The sequence below is a fragment of the Branchiostoma floridae genome, chromosome 11, assembly GCF_000003815.2.
Source record: "Branchiostoma floridae strain S238N-H82 chromosome 11, Bfl_VNyyK, whole genome shotgun sequence".
Lineage (NCBI taxonomy): Eukaryota > Metazoa > Chordata > Leptocardii > Amphioxiformes > Branchiostomatidae > Branchiostoma > Branchiostoma floridae.
Genome location: NC_049989.1, coordinates 12,178,879 through 12,197,047, shown reverse-complemented (window position 1 = coordinate 12,197,047; position 18,169 = coordinate 12,178,879). Strand labels below are relative to the sequence as shown.

Here is an 18,169-nt window from a genome sequence, read left to right as displayed (position 1 = left end):
TACACTACTCTACTCTACTCTACTCTACTCTACCAAGGAGCTTTCTGATAAAAGCTCCTTGACTCTACTACTCTGCAGTAATTTGACTCTGCAGAGGTGGGCGTGAGGAGTTTTTCAAAGTGGGAGTGAGTAGGCAATACGCCGACAGGCTTTTTTCTAGTAGTATTTTGTGGCTTATACCCTAAACTCAAACATATTCGTTTTTGGTATTCCTCTAGTGCACCCTACTATATTTTTTCTGCGTCGAAGCCCTTAACTTTAAAAATCCTCATGGAACGTAAACTTTGTTCTGCTACCTTTAATCGGAAACCTATTAGAAACATATTACAGAGTCTCCCAATTTTTGTCTTTGATATTGCCCAGGTGCCCAAGGATGGAGGTTCTGTTCTAGGTTCACTAAAGAAGTCTGTGTTTGTGTTGGGGTCAGCATTACTGTGTCTGGTGGCAGCAAGGAACACTATCACCTGGTAAGCATGGCAATAATCGCCATAGCAACCATGTACTCACCTGGTAAGCATGGTAACCACACAATCAACTGGTAATCATGGTAACCACACAATTACCTGGAAGGCATGGGCTAGCCTAGATTATACTCTAAGCCCAAAGTACATCCCGTGGAATATAAATGGTTGTGCTCTAGGCAAATGCATGCAGATTCTAGGCTGTTACACCACGCTGTGTGTCACAGGTCAGTCCCACTCCATATTAACATGTAGTAGCCACCTCCTACTCTACTACTCACTGTCACAGGTCAGTCCCACTCCCTATTAACATGTAGCAGCCACCTCCTATTCTACTACTCACTGTCACAGGCCAGTCCCACTCCCTATTAACATGTAGTAGCCACCTCCTACTCTACTACTCACTGTCACAGGCCAGTCCCACTCCCTATTAACATGTAGCAGCCACCTCCTACTCTACTACTCACTGTCACAGGCCAGTCCCACTCCCTATTAACATGTAGCAGCCACCTCCCACTCTACTACTCACTGTCACAGGCCAGTCCCACTCCCTATTAACATGTAGCAGCCACCTCCCACTCTACTACTCACTGTCACAGGCCAGTCCCACTCCCTATTAACATGTAGCAGCCACCTCCCACTCTACTACTCACTGTCACAGGTCAGTCCCACTCCCTATTAACATGTAGCAGCCACCTCCTACTCTAGCCTGCTCTAGGCAGATGCGTGCACTGATTCTAGGCTGCTACACCACGCTGTGGATGGTGCAGATCTGACATGTTGCAGTTTTGCAGGCATGTGCAGGGCAATGGTGGATTGTGCATATGTGACATGTTGCTGTCTTGCAGGGCCTGTTAGTGGTGAATATCTAATGCACTGCTGTTTTGCAGGCATGTACAGGGCCTGTGGAAAGCCTCGGACAGTTTTTGGCAGCATCAGTGGGGACTGGTGTATGACTTGTTTGGTGAAGATGAACATTTGCTGGGAACGCTTGGTGAGTGGAAGTAAAACTTTCTTAAGATGCCAATGGTTATGGTTATGGGTTAGGTTTATGTTATGGGTTAGGTTTAGGTAATGGGTTAGGTTTAGGTTATGGGTTAGGTTTGGGTTATGGGTTAGGTTTAGGTTATGGGTTAGGTTTAGGTTATGGGTTATGGGTTAGGTTTGGGTTATGGGTTAGATTTAGGTTTTGGGTTAGGTTTAGATTATGGGTTAGGTTTAGGTTATGGGTTAGGTTAAGGTTATGGGTTAGGTTAAGGTTATGGGTTAGGTTTGGGTTATGGGTTAGGTTTGGGGTTAATTTTTTTGCAAGGTTATGTTTAAGTTATGGATAAAGTTATGGGTTAGTGAGGTTATGGCTAACCGTTTGTCACTTCGGTTGCAGGCACGTTGTTGGTTCCCTCGCTGGTGTTCTGGTTGGTGAATGGTGCCCTCCTTGTGGTGGACATGACCGGCAAGCCTGCCGCCCTGCTGAGGTACAAAATACAGGAGGAGAAGAACGTTCCGGTGAGCAGCATGCTGACATTCTGGTCAGCTGGTTTGTTCGATCTCACCAGTATTGCTGAAGGCTGGCTGTTGCAATTATAGTTGTCTTGCCCAGTTTCGTGTGAGAAATTTATATAGAATTAATTGTCTTCTTCCTTGCTCTTGCAGGTGGACTCTGTAAAGCTGTGGAAAGCTGTTAAGTTGGTTCTATTCAATCAGTTCATTGTAACTGGCCTACTGGTCTTCCTCGGTGCGCCGGCCATCTTCAACTGGAGAGGCATGCCGTGTGGCCGGGAGCTCCCATGGTTCCACTGGGTCCTGGTGGAGCTGGTTGTGTTTATGCTCGTGCTTGAGGTCATGTTCTACTATTCTCACAGGTCAGTCCCACTCCTTACAAACATGTAGCAGCCACCTCCTAATCTTCTTCTCACATTCTCACAGATCAGTCCCACTTCTTACTAACAGGTAACATCACCACCTACTCTTACTCTCACGGGTCAGTCCCACTCCTTACTAACATGTAGTAGCCACCTCCCACTCTACTACTCACTGTCACAGGTCAGTCTCACTCCCTATTAACATGTAGAAGCCACCTCCTACTCTACTACTCACTGTCATAGGTCAGTCCCACTCCCTATTAACATGTAGTAGCCACCTCCTACTCTACTACTCACTGTCACAGCTCAGTCCCACTCCCTATTAACATGTAGTAGCCACCTCCTACTCTACTACTCACTGTCACAGGTCAGTCCCACTCCCTATTAACATGTAGCAGCCACCTCCTACTCTACTACTCACTGTCACAGGCCAGTCCCACTGCCTATTAACATGTAGCAGCCACCTCTTACTCTACTACTCACTGTCACAGGCCAGTCCCACTCCCTATTAACATGTAGTAGCCACCTCCTACTCTACTACTCACTGTCACAGGTCAGTCCCACTCCCTACTAACATGTAGCAGCCACCTCCTACTCTACTACTCACTGTCACAGGTTAGTCCCACTCCCTATTAGTACGTAGTAGCCACCTCCTATTCTACTACTCACTGTCACAGGTCAGTCCCACTCCCTATTAACATGTAGAAGCCACCTCCCACTCTTCTACTTTTTTAAAATGCAATTGTCACCAAACTTCAGCTTTAGCAGCTCACCTTAAGGGTGCTGACGTATGTCGCTGAAGTAGTAGATGCTGGTCTTAAACCACTTAAACTAGCTCCTCACCAACAGGTAACATCACCTCCTACTCTACTACTTTCTGTTACCAGCCAGTCCTTGTCCCCACCAATGGGTAACATCCATCTCGAACTCTACTACTCGGTGATTAACCTGTAACATGTTAATTCCCCAGACTGCTGCACCAGCCTGCGATGTATAAGTGGATTCATAAGAAGCACCATGAGTGGACAGCGCCTATCGGGGTTACGGCTCTGTATGCCCACCCTGTAGAGCACATCCTGTCCACCTTGCTTCCTGCAGCCGCAGGTAAGAACCTTTCTCACCTGTGCTCACCTGCACACACCTGTAACTGTGCTCATCTGTATCTTCTGTAATAACAAACCCTTTTTATCTGGTCTTACAGGAAGAACTATTTCAATCTGTACCTTTATCATCTAGCCTTTTGTTTTATGCGTTTGCTGTACTCTGAAAAAAAAAAGAATTTGTTCTTAATTTATCCTGTTTGCTCTACCCTAATTTTTGGATCTTCTAATGTAGCCTGTTTATTGTACCCTGACTGTATCTTATGACGTTGCCTGTCTGTTGTGCAGGTCCTATCCTGATGGGGTCCCATGTGGCGACCGTCTGGCTGTGGTTCTGTCTGGCTGTCACTTCCACGTCCATCTCCCACAGCGGCTACCACTTCCCCCTGCTGCCCTCCCCCGAAGCACACGACTTCCACCATGCCAAGTAAGTACAGCTCAACTTGTGTATAGCAAATACTCAACAACAATTATAGGGGTCATTATAGATATGAAGTCACTGTAGAGGGGAAACGTGTGTATATGTAACATTCTTTCTTTTAACGTTTTTAACGAGCTTACTCAGTGAAAGACCACATGGTCACTAAACTAATGCTCAATGTAGCAGCATCTCTTCTCCCTAAGTCAGAAACATCAAGCCTAGGCAAGCTAGACTGACTTACTCGATAGGTGAAGCAGGGTTACGAAGGCTGCTCGGGAAATTCCCTACCGGAATGGTTTTGATCCACTCACATTAGGAAGGACCCCTAGTCTTTTCAGACGGGTTAAAACACCAGCTTTGCTGTGCGGCAGCAGCTGGTTATGTTACGACGGCCCCGTCAAGCGTAATCTTTGCACATTATCAAAACTCCTGAAACACGTGACCTCCATGTGACGTCCTATTCTCACCTTGTGTTGTGTTGTTGTACCACAGGTTTAACCAGTGCTACGGTGTGATGGGTGTTCTGGACCGTCTACACGGGACAGACGAGCAGTTTCGCCGTAACAAAGCCTATCAGCGGCACATTACGCTGCTGGGACTGACCCCGCTGTCCTGGTCTATCCCAGACAAACCCAAGGTCAGCAAGGAGAAACTGTCCTGCCGCAAGATGTTTTATCATGAATCTTTCCACCAAACGTCTTTCCAGAGACCCGGGGTGTTGGCATGTGGCCAGACCAAAGACAAGAACTAATGGCCATTTCCGAATACAAACTTGTTCACAAAGGAGTCCATAAGTCAAATTAATATACGCTTACGTGCATTAATGCAAAACCAAGTAATAACATGTAACAGAGGCTGCAGGCCTGGAATTTTATTAGTACCTGGGTACTGGCCTACAACAGACCTATGTGTAGATCTATCTGTGGAGGCTCCTTCCACAGTGGAGGCTCCTTCCGGTCCGCATGCTGTGGAGCATGCGGACCGGAGGAAATGAGGGGGGGGGGGTGAGGGGGGTATGTGACAGGGTACAAGTGTGTAACGTGTACCAGGGAGCAACTTAGTGACAAGTACCAAACTAATTCATTTTTTAAGTAATATGTACCAGTGTACATCTTAGTAACAAGTAACATGTACATGTAGTGTCAACAACACTAGCCGCAGCAAAAAACAAACTCGCGACTTCAAAAACTTAAAAATGATCTTTATTCTTTACCTAACCATTCTAGAATGATCTTTATAACAGGTGTTCGTATACGCACCTGCCAGGTGGAAGCACCTGCAGCGCGGCGCGGCGCGTTGCGTCATCCTTAACTCTATACCAACGCACGTACTACAACACTGCGCTAGGAAGCGCCGTGCAATGTAAACATCGCTTGATCACAAACTGTCCCAGCATTCCTTGCGGTAAACAAACTGTCGTAATAATGTTTCGGGGCCATTTGGACCTACGACTTAAAGTAAATAAAAGTCGCTATCAGTTCAAGTGGCTACAATGCCATGCAAATTGAGCACTTTACAGGGGTATGGAGTTGTTTTCGAATGCAAAGCAAAAGCACAATCCTTCAAATGTGTATGATTATGAAGTAGAATGAAATTAGTCTACATACGTCATGATTTTCTGATGTCTGGCAAATGGCATTTTATCGAAAGAGGAATCTCACAAGTCATTTTTGTCTTAAATATTGGAAAAATAAAACTCGGCTTAATGGTAAAAGATGAATAAGCTGAATAAGCAGAAAAATCTTAGCAGTAACCTAGAACGGATAGATACTTTTGCACGGAATTTTGCGGGTGTCTGTGATTATGCTATTGTCCGTCAGGTGGCGCTTCACCAACGCAGTGTAAGCTCATATACCTCACGGTAGCAGGTGATCCGAGACGACCTCTTCGTGTTTGTAGTTTGTTGTTAAGCACTCTTTACATTCAGGTGAACCTGAGAACTGCTCGGCTGAATGGTTGACAGACTAGTATAGTTCGTTACTCCATCTAGCTCAAGGATGGTGTCGTAAGTAGTAGGTGGCGATGGGACATTGTGGTTAGTGATGTTGACTGAGAAGCTAGAGGTTCTTGGTTCGAATCCCAAGCAGACCCGAAAAATTTCGTCACCTGTACTCTCAGATGGCGGAAGTCTCGTTTTTAAGGGGGGGGGGGGGGGGGGGCTGGGGGCACACCTCGAACACTTTCTCACAGTACACGTATCGAAAATAATAGCTATAGGGATCCATAGTCAGAAACTATGGAGCATAACTTGAGCTTTCAATTGATAGATCATATGGGGCTGCATGGTTTGAAGATACAATGAATACAATGTGGGACTAGGTTTAGTGTACCAGTCTTTCCGTCTAGCTCCACTGTATGCATAATAAGGGTAGCTACATATCCGCAAGCGTCAACGTCAACACAATCATAGGTCCCAAACTTACCTCACTTCTTCTCGACCACAACCAAAAATCATAATCATAGCATGTCCTGAATACGTGATGTCAAAAGCAAAAGTTGCGCTGCAGAACCGCAGAAAGCCGCTAGATGGCCTAAGATATAGTAATTTTCAGGATTCAACAAGACCTACCCACGTACCAAAATGTGAAAACAATCCATATTGGCTTCCATGAGTTATCGTGTTGACAAACATACACATACACACACACACACACACACACACACACACACACACACACACACACACACACACACACACACACACACACACACACACACACACACACGGACGCTGGCGAAATCATAACCTTCGTGGCGAAGATAATAAAAAAAGAGGCTGGGTGATTTCTCATGTCAATTAAATGTCTTTAAAGCCAAAAAGGTGAGGAGAAATCTTTGAGGAAATGATTTGCTTGAACTAACAGGTTATTGACCGCGAAAGTGTACGTGTGACGATGAGATACAAAACTTTTAGGTGGACATGTATGTGCATGTTGCTACCTTAGTGCGCAGGCGCAGGTTACTGAATAGGTGTTAGCATAAGTCTTACGTCTTTCTTCAAAAAAGTGTTTCCTCCTCTTGTTTGTCTCGGTCACGTTTGGCACATAGATAAAAAAAAACATTCCCAGCGATGACGTATGGGGAACGAATAGTCAGAAAAAAAGTCTTTCACTTTTAGCATCAATAGTAACTGATGTTTATTTGCAAAGTCATGCCCGAGGGCTAATTGCATATACAGTCTCAAGAACTAAGGGAAGTAGAGAGTGTGATACATAAAAACTATTGTCTAATCAACTATATGATACAATGTATACTATTGTCGGGTTTGACTTCCTCTTTGAAGGCAGTGGTTAATGAATTGTCCCACGTTCTGTATGATGGTGGGATTTTGTGCTTTAGTAGAAATATAGTCTTTTGGTGATATCTTAGGTGGTAAAAGCTTGGTGAAACATTGGACGGACATTATTCACACGTCAAGTAACCTTACATAACAGAAACAAAATGTGAACCATCTGAACCATATAGATGCAAAGGAAACGTAACTATTAAGTAAAATATAAATCAAACAGAGACTGATGTATCATTTGTAGCTAATTTTCCCCACTTCCCTTGGTGCTTCGCCATCTTCCCTCTCCTGATAGCGATTTAAACTTCAACCTTTTTAAAGAAATTAACATAATTAATAAATGATTGAAAACTAACTCGTTTGGATCCTCTGCATTTATAAATGTAAATTTTGGCCAATAAAATAGCGAATTTTAGGACAAGTCGGCACATATTGGCCTTTTGCGGCAATATGAGTCGGCAAGTTTTAGGCTTGCGTGAGCCTCGGAGGAGGTGAAAATAAAAAAAATAATAATCCATAAAATCAAGTGTGGCCTTTTTATTTATGTTTGTCACGTATGATGATCCTACATGTACGACATATGGAAGTTTCAACATGAATACAATAAAAGAGGCTGGGTCCTTCCACGTCCCTTGTAAGTGTCATTTTCGTACCGCTGAAAAGGTGAGTAGAGGACCTGATGAGGAAATGATATGCTTGAATAAACAGGTTATTGACCGCGATGGTGTACGTGTTGCGATGGGCTACCCAGGTGGGCATGTGTATTTGTGTATTTTCCTACCATGGTGCGAAGACACAGGTTGCTGGTTATGTACAATGGGACTTTCTTAGAAAACGTGTTTTTCTTCCGCTAGTGGCGTTAGGCATATAGACAAAGTCCCCCAACAATGACGCATGAGGAAGGAACTGTCAAAGAAAGGTCTTTCACTTTCAGCATCAATACAAAATATCCATTGATGGACACGACCCAAGTGTCTCCACCCCCCGGGCCTATAGGAACCAATTGGTGCTTACGGACAGGTGTTGTAAGATGAGAACTTTTCAGGAAAGCAAAAAAAAGCCCATTAAAGCAAGGTGAACTCTTGAAACCTTACAGTGCGCCGTTAGCTTTCCATCGACGAACGGGCCCCACAACGAGTCACGGTAGGCAACAAACTTTATTTGACAATCGCCAATCAAAAATTTCTCTCAGAGTTATCAGAAAATATTATTATTTTTTATTAATAAAACTTTGACATGCCAGACTGTAGAAGACAGACTGTTGATGAACACCATCAGTCAGTTCCGAAGAATCCTGTCAACACTATAACCATTCACTTCACAGCAGCATTGTAAGACTTGGCCTCGTTAGCTTGAAGCCCGCATGAAAGAAGCGTACCTAGTGCCTAGTGCATGGTCACGGTTGACCCAGAGGTGAGACCTGCCACACAACTTCAAGCACTACATGACACGCGGTTGTTGTCTTGAATGCTTCACTTCTAAGCCGAGTGTTTTGTTACGTTTGCCTTGTGGCTGCAGTGTGGGTGTACAACATGCAGTCAGTCACACAGAGCAATGTGCTGTTTTTGGTTGTTTTAACCTGAAATCCATCAATATATATAGTTTTCAGGTTGCATAGTGGCACAATACAAAAGAGGATTTGACCCATATTAAGCGAACTTCTGCTTTTGGTTGGTCTATACAACAAAAGACAGACACTTGAGGTCGTCTCGGATCACCTGCTACCGCGTAAGGTGAAATGCAGTGTTTAAACTTTGCCTTTCGGGCAAGGAAAAGTCAATAACACAACGTTAAAAAAATGCTCAGTCTTTGTTGTTTACATGTGGGTGCTGAAATTTGTCAGTTACTTCTTTGCTATTTTTATATTTTACTATCTACAGAAAGAAAGTGGTAGCAGTGTATATCATAAGATCAAAGATTATATGTATCTGTATGAAAGAGTCAGTATATCTGTGTCATCAAATAGTACCACTCTCCAGTTCTCCTATGTATGGTATTTTTCTGTAGTTTTTTCACGCATTATCACACTATAGAGTAGTTGTACTACTCGCAAAACGATGAAATAATAGACAGGGACCGGACCAAATGAATACATGTGATTTTTTTCTGTAATAGCACAAGAAGAAACGATACACAGTCAAACCCATCTATTTCTGTCAAATGACGAGAAAGCATCATTTCATTTTCTATCGCAATTACATTTATATTGTAGATATTGTAATGATAAAGTTGCATATTCTTAACAATGACCAACAGATGTGTCAATGACCAACCGAAAGTATAGCATGATTAAACGAGAGATATGTCGATATCAAGAAAGCAATAAGTTTATATTGCGAAAAACAAGCATATCCTGTATATTTATATGACATTCTTTCTTGATTTTCTATGAAAGTGTACAGAGTAATCGCGCTAACAAGTAACAATTGAATGAAAGCTTGAATTTATCCAATCTGCCAAACAGTGATTCTATACTTTACATCTAGGGTACATACGAGGGGCGTTCAAGAAGTAATCCACCTGACCCATTTCCCAAAGGAGGAGATTAATGAAACTTGGTGCAGTTATTAGTCTTTCTCTTCATAGGAATCACCCAGAGTTATGCATTTCTACCATCGTTTGATGCAGCTCTGTACACCGTTTTTGTAGGACGCCCCAGGTTGGTCCTGCAACAGATGCCTCATCAATGGCAGAAGAGGGACGACCAGGTCTGGGAGCTGTTTCCACAGACTTCCGGCCATGTTTGAATTCACAATGCCAGCGTTTTACAAGGTCAGATGATGGGGAATCATCACCATAAGTTTCTTTTATTTCATCAAAAGTCTCATTTTGTATGCGTCCTTTCAAATACAAAAACCGGATCACTGCGCGACACTCAACTGGCTCCATTTCACACCTGGTCCATTTCACACCTGACTCAGTTCAAAAACCTTTAAATCAAAAACCAAAATTAGTTCAGAGCTGTTTTTTGCAACATAACCCATAAAGATATGAATCATTACATATGCAAAATTTCATCTAGATCAGACAACTGGAAGTGGGTCAGGTGGATTACTTCTTGAACGCCCCTCGTATGCGTTCGCATATAGCGATATTAGTCTTAAAGATTATTCAAATGTGTGTGTGTAATTCACATTCACAACACCCCACTTCAAATTCTTAGTTTAACACGCAGTTATACCTTTAGAATCTGTAAAGAAACACCAACAATTAGCCCCTGACAGGAAGAGGTTGTATAACATATATTACCTACTGAAGAAATTAAAGAAGCAGCTAGAATAATCGACTACACCACGCTACTTTCAATTTTCTTTGAAACCTAAATAATCACACATGTATCAAATATCATAGACATATATCGTAACGATCTTGAGTTATATGTGCGAGCACACAAACACACAACAAAAAGCAGTACCCCTGTTGGGGTTGAACCTCCATCCCGGAGGTAACAAGAAACAAAAGGCATCAGTCCTCACACTGAGGGCTGTCCAGGGGGATTCCCTGCCGCCGGTAGATGTTGTCGGCTGCGTTCACTCCCCACACCTGCTTGCTGCTGGAGCTGACGTGAACCCCCTTCAGACTCCCTCCGATTTGATGCCAGCTCGTGCCTTTGGGTGTTTCAGGGCTTATGCCTGCAATGGAGACGATTCAACCACATTAAAACTTTTATTTTAAAACTCATCGACTTTAAAACTCCATCAAACAGATGGCAAACAATCTAGCCTTAAACAAACGTAAAAATATTACTTAGCTTGGGTGAGAGTACTAGTTTGAGATCGTTCAACCTTTTACCCTAGCTTCAACACTGTAAATAGTAATTCTTTGGTATTTTTTTGTTTGTTTGGTTGTTTAAAAGAGAAAGCAAAGTGAACTCGCCGAAAATCTTCACTGTTCGTAACAGAGAAGACATGTGCCATGTACACTATCTATAGGTTCATTGTACCGTTCAAATTCTCCTAGCTCTTTCTGACAAGCCCAATGAACACTAGTAGACCACCCTGATGCCCAAAATACATCCTAGCTGCATGCATGTCAAGTGAGCAACAACACAGCTGAACCACTGGACTACGAACGCTATTCCGCACTTTGCTTTAAGCTAAGAGCACAACATGCCGTACGTGCAAATACGTGCTGTCTACGTGCCAAACCGTGGGCAATCTTTTGGGATCTGTAAGTGGTAAGTACCGCCTCCATACCGTATACGAACTCGCCGTAGGGAATCCGACGTATTTTGGAGCACGCAGACACGCCGTAGAACTTTCCGTGCAGGCAAAACTTTGTGTACCTTCGAATTCGGGCTGCGGATTCGCCCCCCGTACGTGCCAGTACGGGCGACGCGCCTGCCCTGTACAGCGTTTTCAGAAATATGTGGCGGACGTGACCTCCCCAAAACGTACGGACAAATTGCACATACGGCTGGTTATGCCCTTAGCTTTATGTGATGTAAAAAGACGTACCGCCTCGCACGTAGATGTTGTTGTTGTTGTTGACGCCCCAGACAACACCGTTTCCTGACGAGATGAGTTTCAGGCCTCCGTCGACTTGTTCCCACCCGGTACCCTGGGAAGCCTCGTTCCCAGCCGTCCCTGTGCGGTAGTAGATCTGGTCGTTACTGTTCACGCCCCAAACTCCGGCCCGACCAACCGACACGAACTTCAGCCGCCCGCCGATATTCTGCCATCCTGTTCCTGTAAAGCCAATAAACTCAGTGTCACACTCCACACACGCAAAGCCTGGATTCGATATCACAATTTAGCGGCCATATCATGACCTGAAAGTTCAAAGAATCACTAAAGACTACATTACTCAAAAGCCTAATTTCAACAACCTGGAATGTTTCACATCGCATACTTAGAGAAGGAGATATACATACATCACATTCATTTACGTTTGGAACCGCATTGTAAAAAATAAAGAATAAAGCGATCACTGTGCGTATCATGATGTAAATACTGTTGTTGCGCATTCTGTAACTGCTGTAGTAGCGACACCTACTGCTGCAGTTGCAACATGAACTAGCTAGAAGAAGATGACAGACAGTCACCAAAGCTAGCCTCCTTCACCGGCTTCTCTGTGGGCATTGGTGTAAGTTGCTGGGGGGGCGGTGGGGGGGTTGGCTCTTCGGGACGGTGAATGGAAGCGTCGAATTGCGATTTTTAACCGGAAATCGCCGGGAAAGGAATATATGCCGGAAAAGGAATATTTACCGGGAAGCTTATACGATGGTTATAATTAAAGCTGAAAATGAAAATGAAATGGAGCAATGGTTGTGTAAAAGGAGCTCTTTATTCAATGTTTCAGTAACAATTGATTGATCAATTGATTGAAAAGTCTTCTTACCTGCCGGGTTACTGGCAGTGATGCCAGTCCGTTGGTAGATGTTGTCCCCCGAGTTGACGCCCCACACTTGGTTACTAGTCGGGCTGACGTGCACCTGCTTCAGCTTTCCTGGAATATGGCGCCAGCTGGAGCCACTGGGAGAACTCCAGCTGATTCCTAAAATATCAAAATATTAGATTTACATCAATATTATAGACATGGTTCAGAGTACTTCCAGAAATAAAACACTATTGCCCGAAGATTGAAGGAACCAAAGTTTTGTGAACGGTCATACGTTTCAAACATCATCCGCTCTCTGTTGTCAGTGAATGAACAGATTTGACTCCGTCACTGACAAGGAAATGCGGATAGTCTAGTTTTCTGAGTAATTTTGTATCGAGTATCTAAATACCTGAATGGCTAAACTTCATCGACTAAAACTACGCTTGCCGGACTTGGAAAAGACGATGGAATAAGATTATTTGCTTACCCAGTCGGATGTAGATATCGTCGTTGCCGTTGACTCCCCACACGATGTTGTTACCGGATGAGATCTGTTTGAGGGAGCCAGCGATGTTGACCCAGCCCGTGCCCGCAGAAGCCTCGTCCCCGTACGTCCCAGTCCTGTAGTAGATCTGGTTGTTACTGTTCACTCCCCAAACACCGGATCGACCGACGGACACGAACTTGAGCCGTCCACTTACTTGCTGCCACTCTGTTCCTGCACCTGTTGTTTGTAGAAATGGACGCAATGATGACTTATGCCGTAGTCTACAGTCAAATCAAAAGTCACGAAGTACAATGCCGATGGCAAAATATTCTCCTACGCAGAGCTTCGCCCTAGACCTGTACAAGATAATTTGGAAGGCTCTTTTAAACCGGACTGAGGTTTCCACTTCTGTTGGCGTGGTCTGTTAGTACCTGTCGGTCGTGTAGTGTAGTGCAGTGTAGAAAACCGGAGCGTAACATCTGCTTGACATGGAATCTCATCTGATCTAACAGGTAGCTTTTGTGCCAATTAAGCTGCTAGACAGACCTCACATCTGCTTGGAGAATAGTCAGCGCACACACACAATAGTTATCTACTGTTCCACAATGTGAAGATAGGGTTTATTTCTGAAGTATATTACACGAAATATTATTAATTATTATGATGAAAAAAAATAATCTTGCATTATCACACCGCTACCACTTTACTTTGTGCCAAAGTACATGCAATACATGCTGCAGCTTTCGTGAGATACAGCTTCTTAGGCCTACGTCACATTTCCAAAAAGTAACGTTATGACACCAAACTACTCAAGACGTAAAGAGAATAGTCGTGGGCATCATTTGTGTCTATTTTTACATCATTTTTCTATTTCTCGTTTCCACAAACTGCCCGGCCGGGCCTTGGTTGGGAAATGTGACGTAGGCCTTGTCCGGAAGTAACAAACAAACAAACATTCCCACCTTCTGGGGGACAATCATCAGGGAGGATACAGACATCGTTGTGAAGGACGTATCCGCGGTCACACACACATCCGAGCACACATACTGCCGGGCAGATCTGGAACGGGCTGGAGTCACATGTCTGCGGGCAGGCAGACCCACAGCGCTCCCAGTGACTGTTAGCAGTGCAGTCTGTAAGGAGCAATGGTAAACGAAGTACCGACAAAGGTCAACATTATATATTGTTTTTGTTTGCATATATAGCAAAAGAAGAAATAGCCTTTTTAGACCCGTACTATTTTGCTATCATATCAACGTCAAACAAATCATGCACGCAAGATAATTTTTTCATCTCAAAATATCTCTCCTATAGCTAAATAGTAATGAAAAGTTGAATGTATTCAATGTTTTATTATGATATGATAGGTACCACTGTGAGCTGAAGGTTACACTTAAGGCCTTCATTAATTTTATTCTTATTGTGGCACTTTGATTCATAGCAACTATGGCCAACCAATGCTATATATAATGTACTATATGTAAATGCTAGCTCAGCTTTCAATCATCGTTAGTAATAAATACGTTATACGTAACCATTGATGGGGATGCATCTATGCCCGTCTCCAGTGTACCCCTCAGCACAGGTGCAAGTGTAACCTCCATCTGTGTTGGTACACACTCCGTGCACAGGGTGGCAGGTGTGGCTGCCGTCCTTACACTCATTTATGTCTAGGATATCAAGAAGAACAACAGTATTTTAATCACTCTTACGGTGTGTGTTATGATTAAAAGTGCTAAAACATGAATAATAGGATACAATTTAGGGAATAAAGCTTCAGAGTGTATCAATTTTCGGTGAATTCCAAAGAAAAAGGTTTATAACCATATAGTAAAATAGCAGAAAGCAGCTTCAAAATAAGCAAATATATGCCGTAAGTTGCCCCAAAAAATATCATAAATGTATACTGACTATCAACGTTAATTCTAATGTCAAAAAGAAAGATGTGACAGAATAAGAATGAAGAATATATTGCTTAACACGTTATGTCATCGCTGTTCCTTTCTGACCACTTAAATTGGTCGGGAGAAGGTTTACAATCCGCTTGCTAAACGGCCTGTCAAACCGTATGGTGGAAAATATTTAGCCTCTACCAGGCTCCGTGGATCGGTAGAATCATTATCCTCACCACGAGGTGAGGAAACGTACTCTTCTGGCCGGCTAACTCCCCTAGCGTACTTTAGACTCTATTTGTCCAATTTCTACAATTAGACCACCGATCCACGAAGCCTGGTAGAGTCTAGAAAATATTCTCCCACATAGCGATAGATGTAGTATCATATATAATAGTTTGATAGAGACTTTCTATGATCGGAAAATATGCCTGGACATATACATGAGGGACGAGTGGAACAGTACAGGTGCACAAAGTTGTACTGACAGCTAACAACAGAAATGGGTTAAGCAATTTTTTCGTTGAATACATCAGTTTAAAACACAAAGTAATGCTAACCTATAGTTATCATTATGTGTCGATCAATAATGGAAATCCGATCTAAACCAAACAAAACCAAACCAAACCTGTGTCACAGCAAGTCCCGGTGTATCCCGTCCCCGTACACACGCAGCTTGCCCCGGAAGGAGTTCCGTTGGGACAGCCCCTGTTACAGGCCTGTGTGTCACTGCTGCTCCCACTGCACCCCGCTCCTCCACACTGGGCACCTCTCGCAACGCTCCTAGAGTAGACCCATGGACGTTATAGATCTCAATCTCTTTCTTTTTCTCTTGGATTTTTTTTCTAAACTCGAAGTTAAAATTAACCCGGGACCCGGTACCAAATAGACCCGTGACTTAATCTTGAGGTGCCCTATCGGTACTCTGCAGTCCATAGGGACAAATTTGTGGCTTCAGAGCCCGGCCGGGCTAAATCCCCGACGGGCCCCTGCGCAAATGTTACCGAAGCATAACACGGAGAAGACAAATTCTCTTTACCTGGATCTTGTCTGGGTCCCCGAGTTGCCACAAGGAGCGGTACAGGCCCCCCAGCTTCCCCAGTTTCCCCAGGCGCAGTTCACCCGGCTACAGCTCCGTCGGCGTCTCCTCCTCCACCACCCTGCCGACTCCTCGGGCAGGAGGAGCGCTAACACCACCAGCAGTACTACACACGCGGTCAGCTTCATCTGACGAAAACACATAAAAATATGTAAAAATATAAGAATTAGCAGATATATATGCGCCTAATATCCCCATAGTCACAATAATTTCTCATAACTTTGGGGAAAATTGTCATTGATGATTTTATTGCCTACCGTGGTTCGTTGTGGGGCCTGTTCGTCGGCAGAAAGCAAACAGTGGTCTGGTGGTTTCAAGAATTCGCTTTGCTCTTACGAGCTGTTTTTCTCTTATTTCCTTAAAGTTCTCATCTTACAGCACCTGACTGTAAGCACCACTGGGTTTGTATAGCCTTAGGGGATGGATCCAGTAGATTCGTGTCCATCATTTGCTATTTTGTGTTTATGCTGAAAGTGAAAGACCTTTTTCTGATAGTTCTTTTTTCGTGCGTCATTGCTGTGGAATTTTGTTTTCTGTATAAACACTGTCAGTACAAACAAGAGAAGGAAACATTTTTTTCTGAGATAGAGAAGACAACAACTATTCAGCGACCTGCGCCTGCGCACTAAGTTATCAACAGGCACGTGCACACCTTTGAAGCCCATTATCACACGTACACCATCGCGGTCAATAGCCTGTGTATTCAAGCATATCATTTCCTCAAAGGTTTCTGTTCTCCTTTTTAGCATTACAAAATGACACTTTCCAGGCACATGGAATGATTCTTTTGATGAGCTAAATCGTATAATTACTTATGTCATACATGTAGGATCAACATACATCACAAACCTAAAAAGGTCACATTGATTTGATTTTTATGGACATAACGTTCAAGCGCGCATTGCTTTTAACCTGTTCTAAAAAAATCACATCTTCTGAAGCTCATGCAAGTCCGAAACTTGCCGACTTATAATGCCTACAAAGGCCAAACATGTGCCAGCTTGTCCTAAAATTCGTTATGTACTACGGAAAAACGTGCTTATTTTGTCAAACTGCCCTTCGGGGCATTCTTATCACAGTCATATATCATCCACACCCCTTGGAGTCACATACCTTCTTAAATGCCCTCCTTTGCATGATCGTTCTTGTCATCATATCAAACATCATGACATAACAATGGTTTCTTGTAACTCTGGAGAAAAGAAATTATGAATGATCTCTGTCAAATAAAGTCCGTTGCCTACCGTGGCTCGACGTGGCTCGACGAAAAGATTGTGCTTTCTGAAGCGTAAAAGCAAACAAGCAGATCAGTGTTTTGCTCTACGAGTCGTACTTGAAAACACAGAGGTACTCGTATCAATCCATAGCAGTTGTTTGTTTTACTTGCCGGATGATGTATCCCCTGTTCGTTGGCCAATTGTGCAATCAACTTGACTATTGGTTCTGAAGGCTTGAAGATTGTACACGGGTGGGAAACAGTTGTCATTAAAGGCCCCCTCTCACTTGACGTGCGGCACGCTTGCGGCATTGCTGCGTTTGAAAACGCAGATGTACCGCCACGGAACCTAGAGGTGCCGCAAGCAAACCTAGAGGTGCCGCAAGCAAACCTAGAAGTGCCGCAAGCAAGCGCGACGTTTTTTTTTTTAAAAGTTTAAAAATAACGCAAGTGGCAAGATGCCGCAACAGTGCCGCAACAGTGCCGCCACCATGCCCCAAACAGTATCAATGATATATTTTGCCTATTTTACACCAAGAATCAAAAGTAAACATCATTTTATCACCGAAAAACTATTTTAGATGCATTTCTAATAATTTTACAGCGGTTTTCGATCCAGTTAAAACACTGCGAATTCCAGAAAACTTACCTTGTATCCGTATTCAGAGTTAACTTAAAAATACATCTTTGATTATTCAGAGTTAACTTAAAAATACATCTTTTGATTTATTTAATGGAAAGTAGGTCAGTATTTTATACTTGAAAACAAAAAAATAAGTAACTGGTTTATCGATTAACCTACGGATGTAGAGATAAAGGTTATCGTACAACGTTCAAAAAGAAATTATTTATGTTGGATGATAAAGAGTTTGCGTTTGCGTTATAACGTTACAAGCTAATCATTGCTGGTAGCCTGCCACCGATAAAATACAAAATTGCAGTCATTAAGACCCATGGGCCATATTTTTCTCACTTTTTTACAAATATGATAGACTTAAGGCCCCCTCTCACTTGACGTGCGGC

General features: G+C 43.3%; 2 protein-coding genes across 2 annotated transcripts; one reads left to right on the top strand and one right to left on the bottom strand.

The window, feature by feature from the left end:
* Positions 1 to 270: 270 nt before the first annotated feature.
* Positions 271 to 4,629, top strand: LOC118426355 (fatty acid hydroxylase domain-containing protein 2-like). Its single transcript, XM_035835684.1, has 7 exons — positions 271 to 467; positions 1,352 to 1,455; positions 1,846 to 1,967; positions 2,115 to 2,323; positions 3,294 to 3,427; positions 3,712 to 3,850; positions 4,337 to 4,629. The coding sequence occupies exons 1-7, from the start codon at positions 271 to 273 to the stop codon at positions 4,593 to 4,595; spliced, it is 1,164 nt and encodes a 387-aa protein (XP_035691577.1). The 3' UTR covers positions 4,596 to 4,629.
* Positions 4,630 to 12,145: 7,516 nt separating this feature from the next.
* Positions 12,146 to 16,526, bottom strand: LOC118426218 (neurogenic locus notch homolog protein 1-like). Its single transcript, XM_035835483.1, has 8 exons — positions 16,188 to 16,526; positions 15,871 to 16,058; positions 15,460 to 15,614; positions 14,475 to 14,609; positions 13,902 to 14,072; positions 12,940 to 13,176; positions 12,471 to 12,626; positions 12,146 to 12,249 (listed from the first exon to the last, which is right to left on the bottom strand). The coding sequence occupies exons 2-8, from the start codon at positions 16,056 to 16,058 to the stop codon at positions 12,146 to 12,148; spliced, it is 1,146 nt and encodes a 381-aa protein (XP_035691376.1). The 5' UTR covers positions 16,188 to 16,526.
* Positions 16,527 to 18,169: the final 1,643 nt, after the last annotated feature.

Coding starts and splice junctions, on each gene's coding strand:
- LOC118426355 (XM_035835684.1), top strand. CDS start 271: ATGGAACGTAAACTTTGTTCTGCTACCTTTAATCGGAAACCTATTAGA. Junction 3,428..3,711: donor CTTGCTTCCTGCAGCCGCAG/GTAAGAACCTTT, acceptor TCTGTTGTGCAG/GTCCTATCCTGATGGGGTCC. Junction 3,851..4,336: donor CACGACTTCCACCATGCCAA/GTAAGTACAGCT, acceptor GTTGTACCACAG/GTTTAACCAGTGCTACGGTG.
- LOC118426218 (XM_035835483.1), bottom strand. CDS start 16,058: ATGAAGCTGACCGCGTGTGTAGTACTGCTGGTGGTGTTAGCGCTCCTC. Junction 14,073..14,474: donor TAGATGCATCCCCATCAATG/GTTACGTATAAC, acceptor TGCTCCTTACAG/ACTGCACTGCTAACAGTCAC. Junction 13,177..13,901: donor TGATGATTGTCCCCCAGAAG/GTGGGAATGTTT, acceptor TACAAACAACAG/GTGCAGGAACAGAGTGGCAG.